Source organism: Chrysochloris asiatica, unplaced genomic scaffold (assembly GCF_000296735.1).
Source record: "Chrysochloris asiatica unplaced genomic scaffold, ChrAsi1.0 scaffold00045, whole genome shotgun sequence".
Taxonomy (NCBI): domain Eukaryota; kingdom Metazoa; phylum Chordata; class Mammalia; order Afrosoricida; family Chrysochloridae; genus Chrysochloris; species Chrysochloris asiatica.
The window spans coordinates 11137170-11161053 of NW_006408563.1; the positions used below are offsets into that span (position 1 = coordinate 11137170).

General features: G+C 40.5%; 1 protein-coding gene across 2 annotated transcripts in view; it reads right to left on the bottom strand.

Moving 5' to 3' along the window:
- The window catches only part of SPATS2L (spermatogenesis associated, serine-rich 2-like), a 187426-nt gene that overhangs the window by 89782 nt on the left and 73760 nt on the right, over positions 1-23884 (bottom strand). Inside the window, exon 2 of one of the 2 annotated variants that reach the window (XM_006861995.1) lies at positions 6858-6918. In XM_006861995.1, coding sequence (XP_006862057.1) covers positions 6858-6896 — 39 coding nt within the window. In that variant the 5' untranslated portion in view covers positions 6897-6918. Of the gene's footprint in view, positions 1-6857; positions 6919-23884 lie in introns of those variants that run through there. The other variant, XM_006861996.1, reaches the window with a different exon arrangement.

Here is a 23884-nt window from a genome sequence, read left to right on the forward strand (position 1 = left end):
TTGGAAACCCTGTACAGGGTCGCTATGGGTCGGACCCGACTCGATGGCACTTAACAACAACAACAACAATCTCTATGGAAAGGAGTCCTGGTGTGGTGCTGTGGGTTAATGCGTCAGACTGAAAAGCCATTTGAACTGCAAGGTCAGTGGTTCAAGCTCACCAGTTGCTCCTCGGAAACCCTGTATAGGGTCGCTATGGGTCGGAATCAACTCGACGGCACTTAACAACAAATCTCTAAGGAAAGGAGCCCTGGTATCATTGTGGATTACAAATTGAGCTGCTAACCGCAAGGCCGGTAGTTTGAATCTACCAGTTGCTCTCTGGGATAAAGATGAGGTTTTCTGCTCCCATAAAGATTTACAGCTTTGGAAACTCTATATAGGGTGGCTACGAGTCAGAACTGACTTGGTGGCACATAACCACCACCTCCTCCAATTTTACTCAAAAGAGTGCTAGTGGTGCCAAGGGTTAATGGTTGGGCTGCTAACCCACCAGCTGGAGTCCTGGTGTGACGCTAGGGGATAAAGCACCAGACCCCAAGGTTGGTTTGAACCACAAGGTTGGAAGTTCAAACCCACCAGCCATTCCTTGTAAACCTCACACATGGTTACTATGAGCTGGAACCGACTCGACAGTACTTCACAACAACAACAACCCACCAACCACCCCATAGTGACCGTTTCCATAAAGTCTCTTTCAATAAAGAGTACATCCCCAGAAACCTTATGCAGCAGTTCAAGTCTGTCCTCTTGGGTCACTATGAGTTGGAATCACAGCAGTGAGTGTGTGGTAAATGTAATCTTTATGGTAGCTGACTCCTGCATCTTTCTCCTGGGGAGCTGAACTGCTGCCCATTCGGTTAGCAATCAGACACTTAACCACAGCACTATAAGGGCTCCTTGTACATAAAACAGCATTGCTGTTGTTGCTGGGAAGTGCCATAGAGTCAGTTCCAACTCATAGCAACCCTGTAGAGGGTTTCCAAGGAGCAGCTGGTGGGTACCTTGTGGTTAGTAGTCCAGTGCTTATCCAACAGAGCCAGGACTCCACATAAGCATTGTTACATTGTTATGTTATATTATGTTATGTTATGTGAAGTGCCATCTAGTTGGTTCCAACTCATAGCGACTTTGGGGAGGGTTTCTGAGGAGTGGCTGGTGAGTTTGAACTGCTGACCTTGCAGTGCCAAATGAACTTGTGATCCAGTGCTTACTCTACAGCACCACGCCAGGATTCCACATAATCATTAGGCAATAACTATCATCTATGGTTTTCCTTTCTTTGAAAGGGAAATGTAACGATCCTTTTCTAGGAAGACATGATGGCAAGAACCAATCCATGGTGAAATCTGAAAGCAATGCATTTCTGCAGCTTGATGCAGGCGTAGAGCTAAATGCACTTTAAAGTCTCTTACAAAATGATGGAATTAAGATTTGCCCCACGCATTTCAGGGATTGCAACCATTGTCACGAAATAATCTGTGTTATGACCTACTGACGGGATAATAAAGCATAATAAAATGTAAAATAAATAAATATAACAATAATAAATGCATTTCCTTAGAGTTTGCAAAATTTAGTCTTTTGAAACAACTGCATATCATTGAAACTTGTCCCAGGCTCCATGAAATGAATTCTTTTATTACATAAAGCTACCATGGTAAAGATACATGGTCGTTCTAGTGTTCTTTCTCTGATTCTGCCAAGACTTCTTTAATCAAATGCTTGGGGTTTTCTGACTGACCCCACCTCACATAAAAATTTCAATCATATTTCAGTACTTTGGAAATAAATTACAGATCTAGTTAGCTATAGGAGAACAAATAACTAATAAAATGGAAAACCAGCCCACCTGTTGGGGCATAGATGGGAGGCAGAGACAAACACTTCCTATCTCAGTCTCTGCAGGAATGTGCACGGTGATCTCTGTCTTCCCTTTTCTGTTCCTCCTTCATTTCAATGACTGTACAATTCCTGTTTACAGCCCAATTTCCCGCTAAAGCTTTAATGGTTCTAAAAGCTCTTCACAATATGCGGCAGAGCTCAGCAATGATGCTAGAGAGTAAGCTATTCCCACTATTCCATATCACCATATTGCCTCGTCAATTATTTTTCATGAGGCTCAGCAATAACTATAAATTTTGACAAAGTCAAATCCACTGTTCTATTCTTTTTCCTTTGGAGCCTTTTATTTTGTCTTCTTTCCAGTTTTGGTCCAATGTGAATTTATATGCTGAGTTCTAAACAAAAATGTTGACTAATGCTCCTTTTCCATTTTTTAATTGCAAAATAAACAGATGTTGCATCAAAGGGCAGCTCCCTCAGATCCTTTATAGTTTACATGCTTTAGACCTCATAAAGCAGCTCCACATGTATTATTGCATTTGCTGACTCTGTGTGTGTGTGTTAACTGCTGTTGAGTTGATTCCAACTCATCGTGACCCTGCATAGGATTTCCAAAGCTATAAATCTTAGTAGGAGTAGAAAGCTTCATCTTTTTTCCTCAAGTGGCCAGTGGACTCAAACCGCCAACATTGTGGTTTGCAGTTCAGCACTTATCCTACAGAGCCACTGTACTCGGCTGACTCTAGGTGGTAGGTTTTATTGACACATCCAATCCACAGATTAAGAAACTGAGGCCCAGAAAAATTACATGATTTGTTTCAAGTTGCTCAACTAGTAATTGCTGTTGTTAAGTGCCGTCAAGTCAGTTCCGATCCATAGCGACCCTGTACAAGGTTTCTGAGGAGCAGCTGGTGAGCTTGAACTGCTGACCTTGTGGTTCAAACCGACTTTGCAGCCCAGTGCATTAACGCACAGCCCCACACCAGGACTGGAGCTAATAATCACTGACTTCTTTCTCTAAAACCGACATTCTTTCTATGATCTTCTCTCCATTCAGATCACTTCCTAGCTGCCCTAGATTTCCAGGTCACTCTGTCAGGATTAGTTGCCAGTCCATAAGAGACACTCAGTAAACAGTCCAACTTTACAAACAAGAATCCCCTTTACTTTGACATTGTCAAAATAAATGTTTGTCTTTGACATCTACTTAAGATTGAAACTGATTTATAATAATGCATGTAAAATAACTGATTAACAATCCTTTCTTACTCCATTGGGAATGACATTTAAAGTGTTATCATTTAATATAGCTTGGTGCACAAGCGTTTAGATCCCTGGTGGGGATCACACACAGTTTGCATTCCACTTCTAACTTAAAGGTTTGCGGTTCAAATCCATCCAGCAGTACCAAAGAAGAAACGCCCTGGTGATCTGCTTCTGTTACCATTACAGCCAAGAAGCCCTTATGGGTACTGTTACCATGTAACACAGGTGGTTGCCATGTGTTGGAATCAACTGGACAGGAACAATAACAACCCAAATGTTTCACAGCAGTCATTAATGAGGCCTATTGCTTAACTCATCTTAGGAGCTTCTAAGTGATGAATTTCTTAGGACATACACCATTAAGGAAAGAGTTACAAAAAGAGAGTATACTCTAAATATAAGATCCTTGTTTAGTCCCAAAATTTGGTATGATATCTTTCCTTAACCAAGTGTGATTTGGTGATATGACTACTAGCTCATCTATTGTAACAGAACCAACAGAGACCATCTGTATTTGACAACCAGCTCTTAGAGATTTATGCTTCTGCAGAGCCATAGGTGGTCAACCTAAGCAGGCTTCTGTTTTTAGAAACTACTTAAAATTTGTTTTATTCAATAGTAAAATAAGTACTAAAATGAGATGACATTTCCATTAACCTACATTTCATTTTTCAAGAAGACTTGAGATTTTGAAAATATTATGAACGGGAAATGTAGTCTCTAAAGAACTTAACTAAGCAGGCATGTTCATTCATTCCTTTTCTCTTCCTTTATCCATTCACTTATCTAACACTTAGTTGAGGGTCAGGATCCCTGGGTGGTGCAAACAGTTAAGTGCTTGGCTCTAACTGAAAGGTCAGCAATTCAAATCCACTCATAGACACCTGAGAAGACAGGTTCAGTGATCAACTTCTGAAGGTCACAGCCATTGAAAAGGAGCAGAGCAAACAAATGGGGTAGTCATCAGTCAGAACTGACTTGATAGCAACTGTTTTTTGTTTTTAAATTCGGGACAACTCTATGTCAAATCTAAGAACACAAGGAGGAGTAAGCCTTAGTCCCTACTGCCAAGGGCACATAGCCCAGCATGGGAAGACACATTGAGCTGAATAAACCCACTAAATACAAACCAGGAGTGGAAGGGCAAGCAATTCAGGTGAGCAGTGGAAAGAGAAAAGAGGTATCGGGAAGGGTTTCTAAAAGGATTGAAAGTGAGGGTCAGGTTTGTCAGGAGGACATTCCAGACAGAGGGAACTGCCTTTGAGGAGATGAGGAGGCAGAAACATTCCAAGTTATGATAGCTGGATGGAAGGGGGTACGTGGAACTGTGGCAGGACATGCAGGTATCCAAGGAGATGGGGTCAGATCCTGCAGAGTATGTATGTCACACTAAGGAGCCTGAACTGTCTTGACTACAATGATAATTCCAATTTAAATCTTTACAGTTATTATTCAGTAATACAAAATACTTTAAAATAAAACAATCACATAGAGTGTCGATTTTAAGTTTCAGTTGCCTTGGTTGTTGAAACTTAAGCTATTAATTCCTCCTTTGGACTAAAAGCCACATGAGGACAGAAACGATTTTCTCACCTACCAACGCACCTACTCCTACTCAGTTCATCCAATAGCATACCCATTAGAGAAAACTGATGAGCTTATTCCACTGCACGACGTTGATTAAGTATTTCATTTCCCACAGTGCTTGACTAGATATTGTACCAAGAACACTACAGAGATCTATCCTCTGATCTCTAACAGCTTATAATTTAAGACACAACAGTTGTTATTATTCTTAATTTTCAGAACGAAAATGTCGTTGCTTTGGGTGACAGATTGAGAACCAAACTAATCATAAAAAGGCCATAAAAGCTAATAACTAAAGGAAATAAATGTACTAAAATAAATCAATGTAAAATTGTAAATGATCAGAATTTTCAAGTTGTTTACTATGATTTATTTTATTGGGTTGAGAAATCTATTAACCTTTGGACATTGGTAGATGGAATTCACTAATTGAGTTAGGGAGGCTCTACTTTCATTGTCATGCAGATTGATAATATTTACAACTTAAGCATCACCCTCTATCAAAATAATGTCAACATTTTGATAAGTTACTGAAATGTAATAGCAAAACACTATTTACTGTTAATCTTCATATGCTGATGTGACATTACTCACGACAAGTGGATGAATGTGGCGTCTAAGCCAATGCCTGCAGCGTTCACATTGAGCCCTCTGTGGTCTGTGAGCCGACAGACCAGCCTCCGTTCCCAATGCTATGCCCAACAGTGTTTTGAGGAGGACACTCTGTTGCTGATTGCTGAGCCTGCCAGATGGTCTGTTCACTAGCCTTGCTTTTGCAGGACTCAATTTCTATGACTTTGATTCATGAAAGTGCTTTTCCATCTCCCCAATTCTAGGAGCTGGTCAATCCATCCATCAGCAGACATTGGGAAAGAGACCAATTTCTGGTCAGGATCAATCTAGAGTAGCCAATTTCCTGTGTGCCTCACTCTCCTGCCACATTTCCACCCCCTGCCTCCCTGAGTAGCTATGACTGTCTGAAATGGTTGTACTCATGGGTTGACTCTGTTTCTCTGCACTAGAAAGTGACTGTGAGTGGAAGCAGGAACCTCAGCTACATGTTCCATGCCACACCCACAGCACCTAGAGCAGTGTTTGGTATACAGTTGTTTTGGGTGCTGCTGAGTTGATTTTGGACCCATGGAACAGAGGAGAACTGCCCCATAGGGTTTTCTTGGCTGTAATCCTTATGGGAGCAAGTTGCCAGCTTTCTCCCCCAGAGCCATGGGGACTCTTTTTGGTTAGTAGCCATGCACTTAACCACTGCACCAATAGGGCTTCTTTGGCACCAAGATTTACTGTGTATGTGGCACGAAGTAGGGCTCTAGAACATCTCTGCTAGTCCACAAACATCCCATCCTTCACACCCTATTTTCAATACTGTTTTGTCTCAGGAAGTTTCCAGTTCAGTGGCGACTGGGAGGCAACCCTGGGAAATGGTGGCACAGAGCACTCTCCCTCTAGCTGTACGGTCCAGCATAAGTCACTTCTAGGCTCTCAGTGCCTCTGGGGCCAGATGAATGGATTGGACACATTTATCTCCATGCTCTCTTATGGTCTATGGTTTACAATCATTAAGACCTAACAGTATAAGGGCACACATGTGACAAATGAGGGAAATTTCACAAGGAGAGCAGGACTTTAGAAGGGCGTTAAAGTGTAACCAGCCTCTAACAAATGATGAGCAGTAGGGATTTTCAGAGTCATCTCCTCTCAAGGTTAAAAGCAGCTTTAAAGGTGACCCAGCATGACAATCAGGTGATACACAGAAACACAAGATCTCTAAATGGGGTCAGATCTGGAGAGGTAACATAACACCCTAGCTCTTCGATGAAGTCTAGCCTGATGGTTATGAGTATGTCCAGCTCCTCAGTTGTTAAATATGTGAATTTAGGCAAATCACGTAACTTTTCTGTGTTTCAATTCTCTTCTCTGTAAAATGGGCATAACAACAGAATCTACTTCATGGGGCTTTGGTCAGGATTAAATGAGATAATCACTGTAATTTGCTTAACACACTTAAGTTGTTTTCTAGTGTTGCAAACTCACTATTCAGTCCCAAAAATCATTTTTGTTTTTGTTTTTCCATTGTGATAGAGTTTTACTAGCCACATTATCCAGTCTGGAGTTTCTGTGAGCCAACCGTAACTTGAGCTTACCTTTTCCTTGACATTCACATGTGTATTGAGTTCTGCCATCTTGCTTTTGGTGAAATAAGTCCTATAAAATAGGGTGAAAAAAAAAAAAAAGATTAATGTCAATGCTTTAAAATTGATTTCTCAATGTGTTATTTTAAAGTTTCTTCCAACATAGTAAACAATTTGATTCAGCCATTGTTATATATATCATTTTAGGACATAAAACTACTTTCAAGCTAAAGCTAAGCACTTGAGTTGTATATGCTCTAAAAGCATGCTATAGTAACTCTGGAGGACAATGTTAAATCTTTTATTCATACTGTATTGACACGGAAATGACGGAGACAGATGGGCATATATTCACATCATATTTCTTATTATTTAAAAGAAAGGTAGTTAGAAACAGTGAAAAAAGGGGCATATTGCCTATTTTAATTAAACGCTGTCATCATTATCCTCACTGTCCCAAAGCTGGCATCAGCCCTTAATTATTTCAATAAGTGTTTATTGAGCATGTCTTGCATGTACAGAAAGACACCAAACATTGCAGGAAGAAACAAGAACAATGGCCCTAGTTTAAACAAAGACGTGGTTACCACAGCGTATATAAGAGTGGTATTTAGAGATACCCCATTTAGAGATCTTGTGTTTCTGTGTATCACCTGATTGTCCAAACACGCTTCTCATGTTTGATCTTTCCAGATTGATCCTATATGAGGGGTCTTCAAACAGTTAGTGGGAAATGAAAAGAAAAGATAATGGAAAATTTCCACAAACTTTTGGAAACCTCCTCATTTAACTGAAAATCAAACTTACTGCCATGGAGTTGGTTCCGTCTCAGAGTAGAACTGGCACACACAGTTTCCAAGACTGTAAATCTTTTTGGGTGAAAGTTGGCTGCCACATATTTCTCCTGGAGAGTAGCTGATGGATTTGAATTGCACACCTTTACATTGGACAATGAGTCCAATGGACTAATAGACAACATGACTATCAATCTCCACGGCCCTGAGACTGGAAGAAATCGATGGTGCCCACTACCATTACTGACTGCTATGAAAGGGATCACAATATGAGGTCCAGGAAAGAGTGGGAGAAAAATGTGGACCAAAACTCAAAATCATACAAAAGACCAGACTTATTGGCCAGATATACCCTGACACTGTGGTTCTTGGTCACCTGTTAGGTTTGGAACTGAGCTTATCTTCATGGCTCAATTTTCAGCCAAGCAATAGACAGATATGCATGGGAGACAACAACATTAGTGAGATAAATATACCATAGAATGGTCAACCAGTTTGGACTAAAAGGGCAACATTTACCCAAGGACAAAGTTCAGAAGGGTGGGAAAGGAGGAGGGATGGAAATGAGAAACACAGGGAGGAAGTGGGATAAATGATGGTACAATGAGGGGACTGCAATCATTGAGATGAAACAAGATGTATGATTTATTGACTATAAAGCTAACAGTCTGCTCTGTAAACTTTCCCTCAATCAACACACAAAAAAAGTTAAAAACAAAAAAACAAAAAAGGTCTCCAATCCTTCTGTGTTCCTAAACACTTTTAGTACTCTGCCTTGTGTAATTTTCTTCGTGAAGAGAGCACCCTGAGAAGACGTAAATTCCTAATATGAACTTGTAGTGTTTTCTTTCCCTTTATCTTTATTATGAAAGATAGATCCTAAGTCTTGAATAGCTTCAATACCCCCCCTCTTTTTTTTAATGTTTTATTGTGAATTATGTGATAGTTTACATGGGAGTACATTAGCTTTACATTCATCCTATCGCATATCATTTCATTGCCATGGTTACAATCCCCTCCATGTATCATCAACCAAGCAAATGGTATACCTTGCAAGCCTGCCCCTGGTCCTCAGCACACAGCCCCTCTCCCTCTCTGGGTCTAGAGTTCCCAGCTGCTCCATCTCTCTATGTCATTGTCTCTGCCTCCATCTCTGGCATCACTGGTTCTCTGGGTAGGGTCCCGCTCTCTGCTCTTCTCCCTTGATGGTCCCAGGAACCTCTGCTCCTGGACTGCAAAGTCTACCACGGCCCTGCTTTTGCTACAAAACATCTACCTTTATATTTCCAAACCTCACAATCAGTTCTGATAGTAATTATTTATCCACATCTCTTTTCATCAGTCCCGCCCAGACAGATTGGATACTACTCAGTGGAGAGATTCTATCTTCCTCCATGCCCTCTGGATCTAGGCTCCCTCTTGAAAGCTTGTAAGCCTGTCACTTCTTGCCTTTGTAGTCCCCCTCCCCCATGTCCAAGTTGCCCAACCTGTCTACTCTGTGTATGGAGGGGGTGGGAATGAGCCTTGCTGTAAAGATTTGTTCCCTCTTTTGAGCTACTGCATCCATAGGTGTAGGTCAAGTTCATCAAGTTGTATCAGATTACTCTTTTTTTTCCCTCTTTTTTCTTTTTCTAGTTGAGCTCTGATCATCCAGTCATTGAAGTCAGGTCAAGTGGGTATTATCTGCAAGTGTAGGTGTTCTTGTGCATATGTCCTCTCTTCTTATCAGCTGGACACTTCACTCTCCACTGTAGTCCTCTGTGGCTATGTCACTGACTCTGGGCCCAGGAGTCCCCAGGTCTTGCCACACTGCTGGCCAACCAGGTCTCCACCCAGGTTCAATCTCTTTTTGAAATAGAGAATCAATGACTTAAAATGGAGAGAAAACTAATCCAGAAATTAGCGACTAGACAGGCCAAGTATCAGTTGCATGTTTAATACTTCTTGTAAATCAAGAATCACTAAAACACTCTTATATCCATTTTTACTTTTGTTATAAAGAATGTTCCCACCCCTATAAAGAGGTGATACATGTTAGGATTAACTTGCAAAAAATTCTGGCTTCTCTTCATCCTTTTCCTTTAAGCATAGGTCTTCTTATTGTTACGTGCCGTCGAGTAGGTTCTGATTCATAGTGAGCCTGTATAGCATTTCCGAGGAGCAGCTGGTGGGTTGGAACGGCTGGCTGGTCTTGTGGTTCTCAGTCTAGGCTTATCCAATATTTCATACCAATAAGGCTTAATTCAGATCCATTGTTTTTTTCTTTTTAGTTGTTATTTGTGCAAAAGTTTACAGAGCAAATTCATTTTTCATTTAACAATTCTTACACATTTTGTTTTGTGACATGGATTGCAGTTCCCACAAAGTAACAGCACTCTTCCCAGATTCATTTTCGCCAATTTTAGGATGTAAACTTGGCAAAAATAACCTTAATTCTACTATCTTTCAAATGATTTTCAAACAGGAATTCACATATTTATTAATGTATGTAATATAAACAAACAAGCAAATCCACTGCCATCGAAGCTGTAAATCTTGACGTAACTGGAAAGTCTTATCTTTCCTCTACAGAGCAGCTGGTGTGTTTGAACTGCCAACTTTGCAGTTAGCAGTCCAGTGCCAATCCAGAGTTGGATGTGATAGGTGGATAGGCTCCTCATAGCAATGTATAATATAAAATAATTAATATATAAACTCACAGAAGTATAATATATGACATATTAGAAATAGTAAGGTTTTCTTTTTAGACATTTCCAAACATGATGTAGGATAAGCCCTGGACTGCTAACTACAAGGTCGGCAGTTCAAACCCACCAGCCACTCCCCGGAAATCCTATACAGGGTGGCTATAAGTCAGAACCAACTCAGTGACACTTAACAAGAGCAACAATAAATGTTATTGCCACTACTTCTGGCCTTTGGGCATGCTGGTGGTGGGTTAAACCCTGTATGCTTCCTCCCCGGTTAGTCAGCTTTTCCCAAAATGCTCGGCAAATAATGGCCTTTCCATTGAATATAGCTTCCATTCAAATAACTCTTCCAAATGGCAAATTCTATATCCTCTATCTTGGCATTGAGAGAAAGCAAGTAATACTAGCTGGCAAGTACCTCTTGAATATCCTTCTCATTTATTTCATCCCCTGAAGGTTACAATAGGATTATTTTCTGATAAATTACCTCTAACAATGAATAGAGATGAACAAATAATCAGGTGTTTTTTGTTTACAATCCATGGATGAAAGTGAACTCTTTAGTTGGTTGTACAGTGGCAACAGAACAGTCTGCAAGCATGATATCGAAAGACACCCAAATGGTTGGTTTTTATTACTCAAATGGAAACTCCTGGCATTATATACACATATGCGTTACATACATAGGTTTTTGTGTGACAGTGTATGTATGCATATGTGTGAGATAGAACGAGAATGGTGAGGACAGGGAAGAGAGAGAGAAGGTGAAGAGATATATACAGGTCATACCTGTGGAACTATTAAGAATTGGATGTGACAGGTGGATTTACTGGTGCCCTTTGTTAGGATGGTTCTGTGAGCAACCATGTCTTTTATCAGACTAGACCAATGGAATCTTCTGGACACATCTAATTTTGCCCTTACAGATATGAAAACTATTAGAGAATTTTGCTTTTGCACTGGACTCTGATGTCTGGGATTTGGGCGCACAGTATTTTCTAAAGATGGAGTATCCCGATGCACACAGGAATTCCCGCGAGAGTACGGAACCTATGAGAGCTGAGGACGCGCCAATAGTGATAGTCCTAAATTAAATGCACTTCTCTTTCTAGTTCCTTGGCAATTCCTTCTTTTCTCTTTGACCACAGAATCTAACTCAAGGAAAACTTTTCTTTGGTAGTGATCCCAGTAAGATTAATTACAACATTAGTTTTTAGTGTGGAAGGAGAAGGCTGGCTATGAAGGTAAAACGAGGCTATTATACAGGTTGTTCAGATGGGAAGATAGGATGGAAATGATTGCAGGAAGCTGTTTATCTTCCGTTTTATACTCATGCCCCCCTCCCTCACCTGTCCACCCCTTGTGAGGACTGTTTTTACAAGCTTACTTTCCAGGTAGATTACAATGCCCTTCCAACAGCTTGGCTTTCTCCATGGGATCTGCGGGTTTGGGAAATAGGCTACAACTACTTAGGAGATCACATATTTGGTTTGTCTGGAAAACGTAAAGGTTTAAGTGGCTTAGTGAAATCGGGTTCACTGATACGAACATAGTCTAGGGAGCTGACGTCAGTAGGCACCAACCGTCAGAATGTTCAGATACACGCCTGGCACCTGCACAGCAGCCTATGGTCGTTACCTTACCTGAGCTGATGCCTTCTCCCCTATGAAAAGGAAACTGTGCTATACCCGGACTCTTAGGAGATTCTGTTTTCTGTGATGGCTCATAAATGATCAGTTGGATCAAACTGATCTGAATCTTGTTTAACAAGTTTTCTACTTGTTTAATGTAGGAAGTTAAGGACTGTTTCCTGTATGAGACATATTTTTACCTCCTCTCAGGTAAATAAAATAGCCAGAAAATAACAAATCTCAGGTTCATGACTTGAAACCCCTGTCCTCAAAGTTTGAGACCCTGAGGTTAACCTGAGAAGTCACTAATTTTCAGATGTTTGGGAACAGCAGACTTTCACACTTGGTAGTGTATCATTACTGGACATAGCTGATGACCATAACTTGTATAATTTAATTGCAAGGACTTTAAAGCCACAAAAAAGAAACAAGGATCTCTGGCTTCTTCAGAAAAAACTTAGTTTCCACTTCCAATTTCACTTAAGATGGTTCTTGTTGTCGTGATGAAGTGCCCTCAAGTCAGGTCTGACTCCTAGCGACCCTGCATAGGGTTTACGAGGACTGGCTGGTGGATTTGAACCAGTGACCTTACATTTAGTAGTCCAGTGCTTATCCTACAGCGCCATACCAATAGTCATTGTTCTAAGATTGCTCTTGTTGTTAGGTGCTGTCGAGTCCGTTCCAACTCAAAGCAATCGGCAGGTTTTCCGAAGAACTCCTGGTTGGCTGAACTGCCAACTTTGTGGTTCGCAATCCAGTGCTGATCATACAACTGAGACTTAGGTATTCAAATCCATGGATACATGTTCTGTATATATCATTAATACAAAATTACACCAGCTGCTGTCAACGGTGAATTCATTTCTTCCAGAGAAGAAATGTGTTCTGTACGGTTTTTGATAGAAAATGGCTGATTATTCAGAATTAGATTGCCAGATTTTTCTTCTGAGGCAATTTGAGTAGAGTTAACTTCAATCTTTTGATTAACAGCTGAGTGTGTTTAGCTATTTGACCCACCCAGGGACTCCTAATGTAAAAGCAGAACACCCAGAAGGACAAGTCCTGATGTTGATTCAACATTTCAGTAGCTTATGTACTAATGGTTTAAAATGGTGTTTTGTTCCTCTTAAATTGTAATCGAGTTTTTAGTGATAATATTATAAAGTAACTTGTTATTGATAAATGCTGTCAAGTCGGTTCTGACTCCTAACAACCCTGTCTAGGATTTCCGAGGAGCAGCTCTGATCCTACAGCGCCACACCTAGAATCCTAGAATCTTCTTATATATATATATAAGCTCTGGTAGTGTAGTGATTACGAATCGGGCTGTGAACCTCAAGGTCAGCAGTTCGAAACTACAAGCTGCTCCGCGGAAGAAAGATGAGGCTTTCTGCTCCCGTAAAGACTTGCAGCCTTGGAAACCCTGTTCAGGGTTGCTATGGGTCGGAACCAACCCGACAGCACATAACAACAACATATATATATATATATGTAAATTGTTGGTTGAAATTTTATTCATGCAATAACAGATTAATACTCTCTTCCTTCATTCTATATATCTGATATTCCATAATAAAAAGATAATTAGGAAATGATATCAGTCCCCAAGAATAGAAATCTCACATTTTATTACATTATCTATATACTTTTTCAATGTAAAACTAACACACCACACATACGGTTACCACCAAGGACTTCATATGAAAATTTGTATCAAACTCATTATGCAGAAATCTTAGTTCTTGTTAAGTGCCATTAAGTTGGTTCTGACTCATAATGACCCTGTGGAGGGTTTCTGAGGAGTGGCTCAAAATGTGTATATACACATGTGTAAGAATATGTATGCATTGTTGTTGTTGTTGTTAAGTGCCTTTGAGTCAGTCCTAACCAACAGCGACCCTGTATAGGGTTTCCAAGGAGCAGCTGGTGTGCTTGAACCACTGATTTTGTGGTTCAAATCAACTTTGCAGTCCAGTGCACTAGTCCACAGTGCTGCATCAGGACATATATATGTTGTTGTTACGTGCTGTCGAGTCGGTACCAACTCACAGTGATCCTAAATACGGTTTCCGAGGAGAGGCTGGTGAGCGTGAACCACAGACTTTGCGGTTCAAAGCAATCTGTAGTTCAGTGCATTAACCCACAGCGCCATACCAGAACTAACTATATATATGTATGTAGTGGGTTACCGGTTGGGCTGCTAACCTCAAGGTCAGCAGTTCAAATCTACCAGCTGCTTTGCAGGAGAAAGATGTGGAAGCCCCATAGGGTGGCTATGAGTCAGAATCAATTCCATGGCACATAACCATTATGGTTGTTGTTTTTGTGTTAAGTGCCCTAGACTTGGTTCCAACTTATGATGACCTTGTATGATTTCTGTGGAGCAGCTGGTGTATTTAAACCACTGACCTTGTGGCTGTCCTACAGTGCTACGCAATATGTATATATTTGTATATATACTTTTGCTTCCCTAGAGAACTCAACTGAAGATATCACCCACAATGCTCTTCTCCATAGATCCTTCATGGTGCTTCCTTCCTTTCATCCTCCTGCACATAGTTTCAAGTTTATCTCTATAGAAAGGAGATGGTGGACACTTTAACAGCCTAGAGACTTGCTCTGTCCTTTGGAGAAATCTCCCTCTGAGATAACTTTCCCATGAGAGTACAAACTCCTGTCTCAGATCATCTTTCTTTCAAGCCCCCAGAACCAAGGGAATAGATCTAGGTCTTGAACTTCACTGTTACTCTCTCCCAGAACTCCAAATCCTGAAAGAGTGATACAGGAAGAAGGGGCCAGCTCTTAACCAAGTCTATTATTATTAGGTGATATGCCAACCAAATATTTATGTGGTAGCCTTTGGTATATTTTCTATTTCCTAGACCTCTTGAGGAGTCTTGGTGTGGCACTATGGGCTAATGTGTTGGACTGCAAAGTCAGTTTGAACCACAAGGTTGGTGGTTCAAGCTCACCAGCTGCTCCTTGGAAATGCTACACAGGGTCACTATGGGTCAGAACGAACTCGATGGCACTTAACAACAACAAGTACTCTTGAGGGAGTACTGGTTTGGCATTGTGGGATAAAGCACCGGACAACAAAGTCAGCTTGAACCACAAGGTCAGTGGTTCAAACTCATCAGCCCGTTCTTGGAAACCCTATACAAGGTTGCTATGAGTCAGAACTGACTCAATGGCACTTAACAACAGTCCTCTTGAGGACTCCTGGTGTGGCGCTGTAGGATCAGTACTGGACTATGAACCACAAAGCCAGCAGTTTAGACCCACCAGGGCTCTTCAGAACCCCTATACAAGGTTGTTATGAATTGGAACTAACTTAACGGTACTTAAAAATAACAGTCCTCTTGAGCATTTTTAATTTCCACATGTTATCTGCATCTCTTCTTTTAGCTTTCTCTAAATGCTAAGTCCGTATGTTTTTCCAATAAATTCTTTATTATTATTATTATTTAAAAAATTTTAAAAAGATAATGGAATTTTTCCATGAACTTTTTGAAATCTTGTATAAAAATCTTATCAATTACGAAATTCTGAGATTAAAAAAAATTATATACATTTTTTTTTCCTAATGTGATGATGTAAATCACAACATGTTAAAACAGTGGAATGTCCAGTTGCTTTCTGACTTTTACATCACTATTTCCACTCCTGCCTTACTGGGTTTGCAGTAATAAAGTTTCACTTTTGTTTTCCTGAAATTCATTAATGTTCTTAGATTCACTTTTGTGCTTTCAGATATAGTATCACTTCCTAAGTTAGATTTAGGGAGCCAGAAGAAATATATTGAGAACTTTTTAAAGATAATAATTTTAGCATTTTGTTTCAAGGCCATTTATGTAAACTTTTCTCATAATTTCTAAAAACATAAAAATCACACAACATATTTGAGACTGTTAATAGATTACTTCATAAATTAACAAAAGATAGCAGGATAGGGTCAATAGCCCAAATGTCATGATGATGAAACAGATGAGAGATGCTGGTGATCAACTGAACTTCCTGGTTGATCATCAGGATCAACTGGGAAGCACAGAGAAAGGAAAGACTTGGGGCCATAATATACCCTGATGTTGCTCTGTGGGATAAAGCACTGAACCACAAGGAAGGTTTAAAGCAGAAAGTTGGCAGTTCAAAGTCACCAGCTGCTCCTCAGAAACCTTATACACAGTTGTTGTGAGTTGGAACCAACTTGATGGCACTTAACAACACAGCACCAACAGATAAAAGTCAGACCTGAAAGGTAGCCTGAAATGTGCTTTAAGTGTAAGATACACATCAGCTTTTAAAGACTTCAAACAAAAACAGAAATGCAAACAGTCTTATTCATAGATTCCATGTTGGAATGATAGTATTTAATACATTGAATATCAAATATTATCATTTAATAAATAAAATACAGTATTAATATTAATTTCACCTGTTACTTTTATTTTTTAATGTGGCTATTAAGAAATTTGGAGTGCTAGTATGGTGCTGTCTACCACTTGTCTGCCAGTTTGTCGTACTGTGGTGGCTTGTGAGTTGCTGTGATTCTGGAAGCTGTGCCACGGGTATTTTAAATACCAGCAGGGTCACCCATGGTGGACAGGTTTCAGATGAGCTTCCAAACGAAGACAGACTAGGAACGAGAGATGAACTACTTCTAAATATGTAGTCACTGAAAACCTTATGAATAGCAGAGAAACACTGTCAGATATAGTGCCAGAAAATGAGCCCTCAGGTTGGAAGGCTCTCAAAATACGACTGGGGAAGAGCTGCCTCCTCAAAGTAGAGTTGACCGTGATGACGCGAATGGAGTAAAGCTCGTGGGAGTAAAGCCCTCGGGACTTTCATCTGCTGATGAGGCACAACTTAAAATGAAGAGAAACATCTGTAAACATCCATTAATAATCAGAACATGGAATGTACGAAGTATGAATCTAGGAAAATTGGAAGTTGTCAAAAATGAAATGGAATGCATAAACATTGATATCTTAGGCATTAGTGAGCTGAAATGGACTGCTATTGGCCATTTTGAATCTGACAATCACAGGGTTTACTATGCTGGGAATAAAAAATTGAAGAGGAATGGCATCGCAGTCATCATCAAAAAGAACATAATCAGATCAGTCATGAGGTACAACACTGTCTGTGATAGGATAATATCCATGCGCATACAGGGAAGACCAGTTAATACCACTATTATTCAAATTTATGCACCAACCACTAAAGTCAGTGAGGATGAAATAGAAGAATTCTACCAACTTCTTCAAGGAGCTCTGGTAGCGTAACGGTTACAAATCGGGCTGTGAACCTTAAGGTCAGCGGTTCGAAACTACCAGCTGCTCTGCAGGAGAAAGATGAGGCTTTCTACTCCCGTAAAGACTTACACCCTCGGAAACCCTGTACAGGGTCGCTATGGGTCGGACCTGACTCGATGGCACTTAACAACAACAACCAACTTCTTCAATCTGAAATTGATCAAACATGCAATCAAGAGGTATTGATCATGATTGGCAATTGGAATGCAAAGGCTGGAAACAAAGAGGAAGAATCAGTAGTTGGAAAATATGGCATTGGTGATAGAAATGATGCTGGAGATCGCATGATAGAATTCTGCAAAACCAATGATTTGTTCATTTCAATACATTTTTTAGACAGCATTAGAGACAACTATACACATTGACCTCACCAGATGGAATACACAGAAATCAAATTCATGACATCAGTGGAAAAAGATGGTGGAAAAGCTCCATACCATGATCCAAAGCATGGCCAGGGGCAGATTGTGTGGCAGACTATCAATTGCTCATATGCAAATTCAGACTGAAGCTAAAGAAACTGAAAACAAATCCACGAGAACCAAAATATGACCTTGAATATATCCCACCTGAATTTACAGACCATCTGAAGAACAGATTTGATACATTAAACACTGAAGACCAAAGACCAGAAGAGTTGTGGGATGACATTAAGAACATCATACAGGAAGAAAGCAAAATGTCATTAAGAAGACAAGAAAGAAGAAAAAGATCAAAATGGATGTTAGACAAGACTCTGAAACGTGCTCTCTAGCATAGAGATGCTAAAGCAAATGGAAGAAATGAGGAGGTACAGGAGTTGAACAGAAGATTTCAAAGGTCAGCTCGAGAAGACTAAATAAAATATTATAACAAAATGTGCAAAGATCTGGAGTTAGAAAACCAAAAGGGAAGAACATGTTCAGCATTTCTCAAGCTAAGGGAACTGAAGAAAAAATTCAAGCCTCGGTTTTCATTACTGAAGGATTCTCTGGGGAAATTACTGAATGATACAGAAAGCATCAAAAGAAGATGGAAGGAATACACAGTCACTGTACCAAAAGGAAATGGTTGATGTTCATCCATTTCAAGAGGTAACATATAATCAAGAGCCAATGATACTGAGGGAAGAAGTCCAAGGTGCATTGAAGGAATTGGCAAAGAAAAAAGTACCAAAAATTGATGGAATACAAATTGAAATCTTTCAAGAAAGTGAGGCAGCACTGGAGGCACTTACTCATCTATGAAATTTGGAAGACAACTATCTGGCCATCTGATTGGAAGAGATCCATATTTGTGCCTGTTCCAAAGAGAGGTGACCCAACAGAATGTGGAAATGATCAGACAATATCTCTGCTATCCCATGAATGTAAAGTTTTACTGAAGGCAATACAGAAATGGTATTAACAGAGAACTTTCAGAGGTTTAAGCCAGATTCAGAAGAGGACATGGAATGAGGGATATCATTGCTGATGTCCGATGGATCTTGGCTGAAAGCAGAGAAAACCAGAAAGATGTTTACCTGTGCTTTACTGACTATGCAAAGGCTTTTAATTGTGTGGATCATGACAAGCTATGGACAACATTGCGAAGTATGAGTATTCCGAAACACCTTTTGTGTTCATGAGGAATCTGTACATGGACCAAGAGGCACTTGTTTGAACAGAGCATGGGAACACTGAATGGTTTAAAATTAAGAAAGGTATATGACAGGGTTGTATTCTTTCACCATACTTATTCAAACTGTATGCTGAGCAAATAATCTGAGACGCTGGGTTATATGAAGAAAAACATGGCATCAGGATTGGAGGAAGACTCATTAACAATCTGCGATATGCAGATGATACAACCTTGTTTGCTGAAAGTGAAGAGGACTTAAAATACCTACTGATGAAGATCAAAGAGCACAGTGTGGGTATGGATTGCATCTCAATGTAAAGAAAACAAAAATCCTCACCACTAGCCCAATAAACAACATCCATATAAATGGAGAAAAGATTGAAGTTGTCAAGGACTTCATTCTTCTTGGATCAACCATCAACACTCAGGAAGCAGCAGTCAAGAAATCAAAGGATGTATTACTTTGGGCAAATTTGCAGCACAAAACCTCTTTAAAGTGTTCAAGAGCAAAGATGTCAGTTTGATGACTAAGGTATGCCTGACCCAGGCCATAGTATTTTCAATAACCTCATATGCATGCGAAAGTTGGAGCGTAAATAAAGAAGACTGTAGGAGAATTGATGCATTTGAGTTATGGTGTTGGAGGAGAATATTTAAAGTACCATGGACTTCAAAAGAACAAATAGATCTGTATTGGAAGAAGTTCAGTCAGAGCGCTTTTGGAGGCCAGGATGGCCAGACTTCATCTCTCATACTTCAGACATATTGTCAGGAGGGTCCAGTCCCTGGAGAAGGATATAATGTTTGGTAAAGTGGAGGGTCAGAGAAAAAGTGGAAGACCCACAACAAGATGGATTGTGGCATCTTGCTGTGGCAGCAAACAATGTACTCGGCGAAGCAATGATTGTGAAGTGGGCTCAGGACCAGGCAGTGTTTTGTTCTGTTGTACATAGGGTTGCTGTCAGTCAGTACCGACTTGATGGCACCTAACAACAACAACAAATGAGTTGGAATTGACTGAATAGCAGTGGTGGGTAGGAGATTCCCATGCATGTTAAACTTGAGCTCCAGTACTCTAGGGGGCTCCATCCTGGGAATTTTGAGAGCCACTTCCTTGATCCCAATCACCAAACACAACATGCAGATTCTCACAAAAGCCTAGATAAGTGGGAGTAGAGGACTGGGGGGGAAGGGGAGATGAAAGGTACTGTTTCCTACAAATTGAGAGGTGGTCTTTTCACCAACATATTCCTAATAATAATTACCATGTTTCAAAGCACTAACAATGCATCAGGCAGCACTCTAAATTGTCTGGTACATATTTTTTAACTTACCTCTCACAACTGTAAGGAGCTCTGGTAGTGTAGTGGTTACGAGTTAGGACTGCCAACCTCAAGGTCAGCAGTTTGAAACTACCAGCAGTTTCGTGGGAGAAAGATGAGGCATTCTGCTTCTGTAAAGATTTACAGCCTTGGAAACCCTGTGCGGGGTCACTATGAGTCGGAACCGACTCCATGGTACTTAACAACAACAATTCACAACTGTTGGTGTGAGGTAGAAATTATGATTAGCCCCATTTTATAGATGAGAAACTGTAGAACAAAGAGAGTCAGTAAGTACCCAAAGGTCCCACAGTTAAGTGGCAGGGCCAGGACTACAATCCAGGCAGCCAACAGCATCTCAAAACCAACACGAGCAAGTCATGGGGTTCTTTGTATATGGATTGCTGAGACAGACTGGCAAGTGATGTATGCCTTACACATATACAAGACACACACCCTGCAGAGCAAAAACACTAAACACATATTCACAGGTGGGCAGGCATGTATTGGTTATGAAACAATGGCTGCTTTCCTGCAGTTTCCTAGTTCACATGAGAGTATAAAGTGGGCTCTAGACCAATCAGTGGTTTCTCAGGATGCTACCAGGGGCTCTGTGACATTCCAGGGTCTAATGCTCAGCTGCTCTTCTTTCTTAACAAATTCAGGTGTCTATGTGGTTGACTTAGTTCAGCCAAGCTAGTCTTGGATCACAGAGATCCAGAGACACTTTCTAATGCCTGAGTCCAATAGGTAGAATCAGGGCTGGTTCTGTGCAGGATGTCAATTGATTGGAGAAGCAGTGAAAAGCTTCTTAGTCAAAACAGAGCATCTGACAGTTTCCCAGCATTGTGGGATAATGCACTGGACTGCAAGGTTGATTAGAACCTCAAGGTCAGCAGTTCATTCACCAGTTGCTCCTCAGAAATCCTATACAGTGTTGCTATGAGTTGGAACTGACTCCATAGCACTTAACAACAACAATAACAACTGTGTATGGATTTCTTTATTGACATCTGCAGTTTCATGTAGCTTAGGGTGTTTGTGCTGTTACCTGTAAGTGAAGGTGCATTCTCACAGATAACTCCATTTCACTCTCCTACTGCCATCAATCAGCTCTTAGCAAAGAGCAGTGGTCTGAGAGAATGGGAAACAGAACAGGCTGGTGTTTGCAGGGAAACTGGGAAGGGCTGCAGATCTGTTTATATGGGGCACCATTAATTCTAAGGAGCTCTGGTAGCATAGTGGTTATGAGTCTGGCTGCTAACCTCAGGGTCAGCAGTTGGAAACTACCAGCTGTTCCAAAGGAGAAAGATGAGGCTTTCTACTCCCGTAAAGATTTACAGCCTTGGAAACCCTGTGCAGGATCACTATGAGTCAGAACTGACTCCACGGCACATAACCACCATTAATTCTGATGAAGCATCTCAGAAGTTTCTAGGTTGTCAAATTACATAGTGAGGATCCATCATCTCCACGCTGTAAATTAAAAGGTTGGAGTAAATGGCCCTTTGGCTCCTTTTCAGCTCTCAGGTATTACAGAGCAGTAAGGGTATGGTATGTTGATGGAGACATCTACCAACTGGGGTAGCACAACACTGAAAATTCACTTAAAAACAAAAACAAAACAAAAAAAAACCAGATGTGGGTTCTATCTATAATTCTAGGAAGGACAAGGCTTTTTCTCTGTAAATATCATCTTTAAATTATTTAAGAGACTACTCCCAGACCCTGGAGCCCAATCCGGGGTGTTATTAATGTTAAATGTCATCGAGTCAGTTCTGACCCATCACGACCCTGTATAGGGTTTCCAAGGAGAGGCTGGAAGATTGAACTGCTGACCTTGCAGTTCAAACTGATTTTGCAGTCCAGCACACTGACCCACAGCACCACACCAGGATTACAACCTTGGAAACCTTAAACAAGGTCCCTATGAGTCAGAACAGACTCCATGGTACATAGCAGCGGCAGTTTTTTGTAGTTGTTACTTTCCTTCTGCCTTCTGTTTTGTGGCCCTTCCTCTTTTTCCTTTGGTCCTTTGCTGTTCTTTATCTGGTTTTGTAATTACTGAGGTACTTTATATTCCAAGTACTTCAGCTCTTTCTTGTGCAGTTCATTTAATTCCCATAGTTTAATAAAAATTCTTCTGTAGTTCCTTGTTCCCTAGAGAAAATTTGCTTTAATTATTAGGAATGAGGACATACAAACAATGATGATTGAAATACGAATTTCATGTCAAGATGCTTCCTCAGATTTTTTTTTTTTTTAATTTGGGGGGAAGATCTCAAGGTTGCAGTATTATTCAAATACAACCCACTGTTAGAACAACTTTACTAAAAAGCTTCTGAAGGGCAAATGTCAGAAAGAAAAAAAAAGGAATTCCACATTTAAAAGCCTTAGCAAGGACTCTTTTGAAAAGCAGGGTTAGAAATGTCGCTGCCTACTAAGTTCTTTGCAGAGGACAGAAAGAAAATTGAATGTTTTATTTAAACAGGTCATTAACAGTCAATACTTATTTGAAAATGAAGGTCTGCTTCCAGGGCAGATAAAAGCTTCCAGTCACTTAGAATATCAGATTTAGGGCAAGATGTGCTGATGGTCTTTACCCCTGACTGGGGTACATCTTCACTTAACAGCCCCAATGTGGAAGCAGAGTCATCTTCATGGTGCCAGATGGACACGCTGCACACACACACACACACACACACACACACACACACACAGGGCTCCGGCAAAGAGGAACACAAAACCCACATTAGGGCAGGCAAATGCTTATGAATGAAGATTAACCATCTTTGCATAAAGTGCCAAACCACCTCCCACCACAGCAGAATGCAGATGGGAGCCAAACAGTAAAGGACAGTGAAAATAAACGGCAGATCTCAGGCACTGCAAGGAGGGATGGGGTGTGGACCCAGGCTGCCTTTATTAGCATTCATCCACTGCATGATTTTTCTATTTAATTTGAAATTATTTCATTTCATAGGTCTCTGACAGCTTGAGAATATAAATAAATGCCTTTTTTTCTAAGAATGACCCGTCCCTGGCTGTGCTCAGGCTCTGCTTTTGATTGCTTGGCTTTAAAGCAAACATGTGTTTCCATAGAGATGTGGGTGACCCAGACCTGGTGCAAGTACCCACTTGTATCAGCAATTCAATTATGCTCACTTCTTTTAGGATACAATGATGTAAGCTCAAGTCTTGAAAATATGCTCATCCTCAGTGATGCCCCGGAAAGGTGAAGTGGCCTGCATTGTATGTAGCAGAGGAGAGGTTCAGATGAATAAATTCCACCTTCTCTGTGAGGGCAGATTGTACAGGTTTGCTCACCTTCCAGCAAGTCACACAGGGTACACCAAAGATCAAGCTCGGCTTTCCTTCACACCAGAGCACTAAGTACCTCAGCACAAATGCCTCAAGTGTTACCGGAGAAATGATAGGCTTTCCCTTTCCTTCCTTTATTCCATTGCTTCAAGTAGCTACAGAAAGGATGACAATGTTCTTTCTTATTATCTTGACAAATACTTGTTATTTAAACATCTGCAATGTGGGAAACGCTGGCTATCACTAGGAGCTCACTTACTGAGCTTTCACCGTACCCATACATCAACTCCTGGAATTCTCATCGTAGCCCTAGAAGTATGCACTACTATTATTGCCATCCTGATTTTAGAGAAGAGGAAACAGA